The 7,128-nt window shown below is 59.0% G+C and overlaps 1 protein-coding gene across 4 annotated transcripts in view; it reads left to right on the top strand.

The window, feature by feature from the left end:
* Positions 1-139, top strand: part of PAX8 (paired box 8) — a 55,620-nt gene extending 55,481 nt beyond the window's left edge. For all 4 annotated transcript variants that reach the window (XM_057309335.1, XM_057309337.1, XM_057309336.1 and 1 more), the window contains exon 12: positions 1-139. This exon is cut by the window's left edge and continues 34 nt beyond it. In XM_057309335.1, the coding sequence (XP_057165318.1) occupies positions 1-43 (43 nt within the window). In that variant the 3' untranslated portion in view covers positions 44-139.
* Positions 140-7,128: the final 6,989 nt, after the last annotated feature.

Below are 7,128 nucleotides of genomic sequence, written 5' to 3' on the forward strand. Positions count from 1 at the left end.
AAGTGCGCCACCCACCACCGCCACGGCTTTTGACCACCTGTAGTTGCTATGGGGACAGTGGGAGCAACCGAGCACCAGAAGGACTTGGCCGGGGACAGGCCCCAGAGAGTCACACAAAGGAATCTTTATTTATTACATGAAAAATAACCACAAGTCCAGCATTGCGGCGCACTCCCTGTGTGGTTGATTTAATGAACCGTGAAAGACAGGATGACTTTGGAGAAGGCCGAACTGTCCTCTAAGACTCCTTAATGAGGGGCAGGAGTCCCAGGGAGAGAGAACTGTCCCATTCCCAAAGAGACGCAATTGGAGGAGAAATACGGAGAGAAGAGGGAACAGCTGAGGAGCTTGAGAGGGATGGCACACGGGCCCGCGATGGGCTTAGGGCCACACCGAAGCCCCCGTGGCCCCACCATCGGCACGCGGCTGTAGGCACTGGCTGTGAGCCCGTCCGTCCGGGCCACGCACCGCCGGGCGCCAAGGCTCTCCCGCACCGCCCCACTGAGTCACCTCCCGCCTGCCCCACAGCTGAGGCTCCAGCTATCCACCTTGTCCCTCAGCTTGCTTGGCATTTCTGCACCTCTCTCCCGGCCCGGGCTGAGGGCTGGGGCGACTCGAAGCCTGAAGCTTCAGCTGATGGTCAGCGGGGCCTCCCCGTTGCCTGCTGCCGAGAATGTGTGAGCACACCCCAGGTTCTCCTCTGGTGGATCATTCTTTCGCAGCCAGACCGGCCAATTCCAGCTGGAGGCGGACATTCCCCAGCCCCCCCACCCCCTCCAGCTCCTGGAGAGTGAGCTGCAGCCCTGCCCAGGGCCGAGCAAGGCAGACTTGCTGGGGCCCTGCTTCCCTCCCCGACAGCCCCTGCCAAGCGAGGTATGCCGCCTGCAGCCCCAGCCCGCAGCAACTGAAGAGTCCCCGTGGCGACCCCCTGAAGCCAGCATGGAGGTGCCCTCTCTGGCCCCCCGCAGCCCTTGCCCCCCCAAAGCCTGACTGTAAATACTGTAAATGAAGCTCTGTTTGGGTCAAGCTTCCCTCTTCCCACCCCCAAACTTTGGCCTCTCAGTGAATTGTCTCCCTTCCATATTGGGCTTCTCTCCTTGATGCTTCTTTTCCTTTTTTTTTTTTAAGAGACAACCCACCATTACCACATAACTCAATAAACCATTACTCTTCGTCTCAGGCTTTGGGGTTGGCTGGGGAAGGAAGCAGCCTGGGTCTGGGCTTTCTCCAGAGAACCTCAGAGCCCAGTGGACCATGAGCTCACTTTGGGGGCGGGGAGTGGAAGGACCGTCTGATGCCCAGGAGCCCTGGCTTCGCGTTCTCCGTCTCCCTCTGTTGCTAGAAGTTTAACGCTGGGCAGCCACTTTTCCTCAGCTTTGATTTCCACTGTGCGTGAACGCCAGGATAAAACGAGCACATGGCATGGTGCTGGGCCAATCATAGACTCCCCACGAGTAGTCACTCTTGTTATTCACAGGAAGCCAGAGAAGCAGCGGGGAGGATTGGTGAAGGTTCTGGGAGCGCTATAAACTGGAGCCCACGTAACAGCTCGCGGGAGAGGAGGAGGGGAGAAGACGTTTCCTGGGCAGTGCTGGGTGCCAGGCTCAATAAGTTGCATCAATAAGTTGGTGTTAGCCCCATTTTACATTTGAGGAAACTGAGGCTCAGACAAAATGAAATAACTTGCCCTAGGTGGGAAGTGGTAGGTTCAATCAAGTCCTCTTGGAAAGACTGAGCAGTGGGGAGGCCCCGGCTGTGCAGGGCCAGGAAGCGCTGAGGGAGCGTGCAGGGACTTCAGACAATCCCTGTCTAAGAGATGTTGGAGGACAAGAGTCACATAAAATGGCGGCCGCAAGGGCTCTGCCCCTGCCAGGGTGCTTGGCGGGCGGGCACCCTCTCCATGTGGGGTGAGGCTGGGGCAGGGCTCTGTAGCAGGGCGCCCAGGTGCGTGCTGACAGCAGGGCAGACAACTGAGGTTGAGTCAGAGGAAGAGAGAACTCCTCACCCACCAGGGACTCCAAGAGTAGGAGGGCTGAGGAGGAGACATAGGGCTCTTACCCCCCTGGTCCTTCCTAAAGAGAGGCCAGGGTTGCTCACCAAGGATGGCGTGAGAGGAGAGCCATGGGACGGGCCCACAGAGAAAACCGGTCTCATCTCTTCTGAGGGGCCCCGAGTTGAGGCTCAATTTCCAATAACAGCACTTCCCTCCAGCTACAAACATGGCAGCAGGAGTGAATCCCATCCTATCTGAGGCTCCGCATCATCTCGAACCTCTGGGTCCCTAAGTGCCCTAGGACAGCCTCCACCTGGTTCTGGAGCAGCAGCGAACCCTCCATCCAAGATCACTTTGAGATGCATGGTGCCCCAAGGAGCCTGCAGAACGATTTTGCATTTGCAGCCAGAAACCTCTCTGGGAACACTGGGTGCCCCTGGCAGGCCTTCTCCAAACCCCAAATGGCAAAGGGACTTGGGCCGTGCTTTTGCTGGGGGTGACCGTGGTTTGGAACCCCCCTTCCTTTCTCTGAGGTGGGCTGAGAAGCCCAGGGCACTCTGCCTAAAGCAGGTGTTGGTGAGCGTGTGGTGTGGGCCAAGGGCAGCATGCCCTGGCCGGTACCTGTCCAGACATTCAATCCATGGTCAAACCACGGTCCCCCTTTGGGGCTCAGAAAATATAGTCATCTATATATTGGGGGGAAATGACAATTTGAGGTGCCCCAGCATTGGGGGCGCTATTGAGAGAAGTTGGGGCAGCACAGGCAGGACTTGGTAAAGGAGTGTGAGGAGGATGGGGGGGACATAGGGGTTGGTTTACCATGTAGCAAGGTGTCTGTGAAGGTTTGTGGGAGTAGAGTGTATGGGGAGGAGAATTTGGGATGAGGCCTGGGCCTGAGCCTTCCCAAGGCACAGAGGACCCAGCCTCACGCAACCTGCACTCCCAGGCACGGGGAGAGGGGAGGTCCCTCAGCTTTCCAGGCAGCCCTCCCTGCTCCTGCTCCCTCATCTTCACTCATGCCCTTCAGTGACCGCCCCCCTCGCCCCTCCCAGCATGCCCAGGCCAGCCGAGGTGCCAGGAGCTCCCAGAGCTCTGAGCAGGCCAGGCAGGCCTTGCGGGAAGAGCTCTGCTAGGAGACAGAGCTGCTCAAACCAGCTGGGCCACCAGGTGGAGCAGAGCTGGTCTTTCTAAGGTGGGCTGGAGCTGGTGTGATCCTCGGGCCCCCACTGCACAGCCCACAGGGGTGAGGACAGAGGCAGCTGGGAGTCCTGCCTACAAGGCCAGCTCCGGGCTAGTTCCACCTCCCCCCACCCTTCTCCAATATTCTTGCTGTGAGTTGTTACTGAAGAGAGTGTGTTTTCCATGGGGGCACACACTCCACCCTGGCAACAAGCTCAGGCAAAAGGACTTCGTGGCCACAGTGAAGTTGAGCCCATCTCATCCTCCTGCTTCTGTCCCCAAATGCACACACCTTTTCTGGTGTGTCCCCACCTAGGTCCTCATTAGGCGATTCCTGATGACCTCGTCCTTTGGGGTGGGTACAGGAGGAGGGGCTTAGAGACCTCAATGGCCCTAGTCTGTGGGACTGAACTTCAGGGGCAGAGGGAAGCCGGTAGGGATTGGGGCTCCCTGCCTGGCCCCCTTCGCTCCCTACTTAACTGCCCCCCTTCGTCTTCCCTCATCCTCAGAAGATGTACTAACCCTTCACGTAGGCTTCGTTTCTGGTTATAAAGCAATTTTTGTCTCTGATTCTGAACATTGACCCCATTTTGCACTTGGAGAAACTGAGAGCAAAAGATTACTTGACTTCTTCAAGGTCATTCAGAGGAGCAGGGACCACAGCCCAACCCCTCATCCAGGGCCAACTCTGCATCCAAATCCAAGGCCTGGACACCCGGACGTGGCCAGGACTTTGCAGAGACCTCAGGCAGCTGCGATTTTGTGGGGAGGAACAGAAGGTCCGTGACCACCTAGGGCATTGCCATGCACCCCTGACGCGGCCAACAGTCCCGGATGGAAGGCCCAGATGTCAGGCTACAGGTGAAGCGGGAGCACAGCGCCGGCTTGATCCCAGTTCCCCTCTGTCCCTGGCCCTGAGTTTCTCCTCAGGCCATCCCTTGGCAGCTCTTCTCCTACCTTTAGGGTCACAAAGCTTTTCCATCCATAGGGGATCTCATCGTTCCTCTGCCCCAGCTTATGGGTCACCCTTCAGAGGGAGTGAGCCAGCTGAGTGACCATGGCCAGGATTCTCTGATTCTCGTGGAGAACCCTGGCCCTCAACCTCTCTCACTTCTTTGTCCTGACATTTTCACTTCTTAGTTTCTATTCCAGTCCCTCCTCTGTGCGGGGGGGGTCTGATGCAATTATTCCTTTGCGTCCCCCCGCCCTCCGTTTTGGCGTCTGCAGGGGTGTGGACGTGTGAGAGAGGAGGTGAGTGCGTCCAGCCCCACAAATGCTGGGACACTTTTCTCCTCTATTTCCTAATCTTTTGACTCCTTGTTCTTCTCATTACCTTCTTCTGTTCCGCTTGCTCTTTGGGGGCCTCGGGGACACAGGCAGGAGGTCCCGGTTCCTGTGGCAGGTGCGCGTGCCAACTGCTGCCTGCTCGCTCCCGCAGGCACACACCCCCTTCCCCCCCCCCCCCCACCCCCGCACCTCCCCTGTCACAGGCCCCGGAACAGAAGCAGCTGCCACGCCTTGGAAGAAGCAGGGACCCCTCCTGGCCGGCATCCTCCCCTGGACGGCACCCTTTCTCCTACTCTTGGCGAAGCCGCAGAGGCTGCCCGGAGACTGGGGCGCCCGGGACTCGGACTCGGGGCTCGCTGGCGGCGGGGCGAGGGGAGGGGGAGGTGGGGCCCGGCTCCTCGGCATCTGTGCCTGGTGGCAGCTGGCCAGGTTGTGGAGTGAAGCGCTGCCTGCGGCTCTCCCAGGGAAATGTGATTTCCCCTTGAGTGAAGCGGACTGTGCAGTGTGGAAATTGGCTCTTTTCGGAGCGCGCGGCGGCTGCGCCGGAGTCGGGCGGGCGGGGGCCCGCGGGAGGCCGCGCTGGCCCCTGGAGTGAGCCGGGAGCAGCCATGTGCTGAGAACTCATTAGGGATAAATCAAACTAGGACCAGCATGAAGCCAACACCCTCCCCCCCACCGCGCCTCCGGTCCCCCCCCTCCGAGACCCCCTACTTCCACCTCCCGCTCCTTCTCGGCGGCCTGGGCACCCTCCCCCACGGCAGGGCGCCCAGCCCACTGCACGGGGACAGTCGCGCTCCCAGCCCCGCAGCCTGCGGCCCACTCCCCGCGGGGCGTCCTGGGGGAGCCCAGTTTGTTGGGTTGCAAATAAATCTTTGTTGTTTGGGTTTTGTCTGTTTGCTTTGGGGAAGGGGTATGGGTAGCAAGCTTAAGTCAGAGCCCCCAGGCATACAGCCCCCGGCCTTGCCCGCAGGCAGCATGGACCGGGAACTCACCTTCAGGCCCTCTCATCTTCCCACCCCTGCCTCCCCCTCCCCCGACCCCCCCCCCCACCTCGCCGCCGCTGCACTGGTTCCCCCATGTATATCCCCCTGGGGAGATGAGAGCACCCCAGGGGCCCAGGCCAGGGAGTGCGGCCAGAAGGTTCCTTAGGACCAATATATCTATCTACCCCCACCCCCACCCCCACTTCCCGTGGCAGGACACAAATCCACAAATCATCCATAAAAGGGTGAGCCTGGTCTGAATGGACTGAATGGCAACTCATTCCCTCACCAAAGGAACAAGGGAAGAGAAAGAGAGAAGTTTAAGAAAGGAGGGGCTGAGGCTGGTCAAACCAGCTGTAGGTGCCCGGGAAAGGGGCCCGCTCTGCCCGCCATTCTGGGGACTGAATTTGAGGGGTACCGGAACCTGCTGGTTCTTGTCATCAGAGCGAGGCCCCTGGTCATCTCCTTTGTTTCTCCCACCCCTTCCCCAGAGAGAGCTAAGGAGCCCAGAGCTGGGAGGTGGGCCTCTGACCCCACCCTGTCACCTCCGCACTGGAGACCACAGGGGACTCCAGTTTCCTCAGCCGTAAAATGCATGGCATGGGCCATGATGTCCAGCCCTCACATGGCGGTTCAATAGCCGCCTGGGTCAGTGAAAGGCATTCCCAGCCTCATCTGACTGGTTCAGGTATGAAGCCTCTTTTCCCAAATTCCCCAGGTAATTTTCCATTGAACACCACAGGAAACACCATATTTCCATATTTGGAATCAGGTCTCTATTGGGGTGGGGTGGCTTCTGGTGCCCCACTCACACAGGGCACTGGGGGCCTGCCTTGGCTGGAGGAGCTAAGCCAGGCTTCCAAAGGATTCCAGGCTGGGGGCGGAAACCAGAGCAGGGCTAAGGAGCTGCAGTTCCTGGAGGCAGGGGCAGGAAGAGTCTGTTGAACTCACATTCACTGACACGCTCATCTGGGGGTCTCTCCCGAAGCACCTACTACGTGCCAGACCCGGTGAGAGGCACTGAGCAGAGACAAAGATGAATCCAATTGGGTTCCACCATCCACCACCCCCACCCCCAAATCCCTCCGACTCAGAAATGAGACTTTGACGAAATCCCTACAGAACAAGGTGGAAAGGTGTTGAAGACCATGAGAGAGGAAATGTAAAGTGCTTTCAGGTTTCAGATAATATTTGCAGAATCCTTCCTGTCCCTCCCAGGCGTTCTCTGTCTTCTCCAAGAAGCAGCCGCCCCTGGGAACACCACCCGCAAACCCTAAACCCCCCTGGGGCCTAAAAGCCAGACTTCTCTCCGCAGAAAAGGGCTGTTCTCCTGTGCTTGTGTTCCCAGGAGGGAGAAGGAGGGTGCTAGGTGAGGGAAGGCAAAATGTAAGCCACCTTTTCCAAACACCCTCTCACCCCACTCCAGCCTCACCTGCCGCTAGCTGGGAGCCGAAGCCCTGGGTTTTTCTCAGAGCTGCTTCTTTGTTTCTGCAACAGGGCCAGGGCAGGAAGGGGAAGAGGGGTCTCAGGGCCTAAACCAGCTGGGCAGCTGCCCTCCCTGTGCGGGCTTGGCTGGTCCCCCTTCGTCCCATCTCAATGTCCCCCTCCCCAGCTCAGCAGGCTGCCTCCCCCAGCACATCTCAAGGGGGGAGGAAGAGGTGTTGAGGGTGGAAATGAGACCCAGGA

This window comes from Ursus arctos, unplaced genomic scaffold (assembly GCF_023065955.2).
Source record: "Ursus arctos isolate Adak ecotype North America unplaced genomic scaffold, UrsArc2.0 scaffold_8, whole genome shotgun sequence".
NCBI lineage: Eukaryota > Metazoa > Chordata > Mammalia > Carnivora > Ursidae > Ursus > Ursus arctos.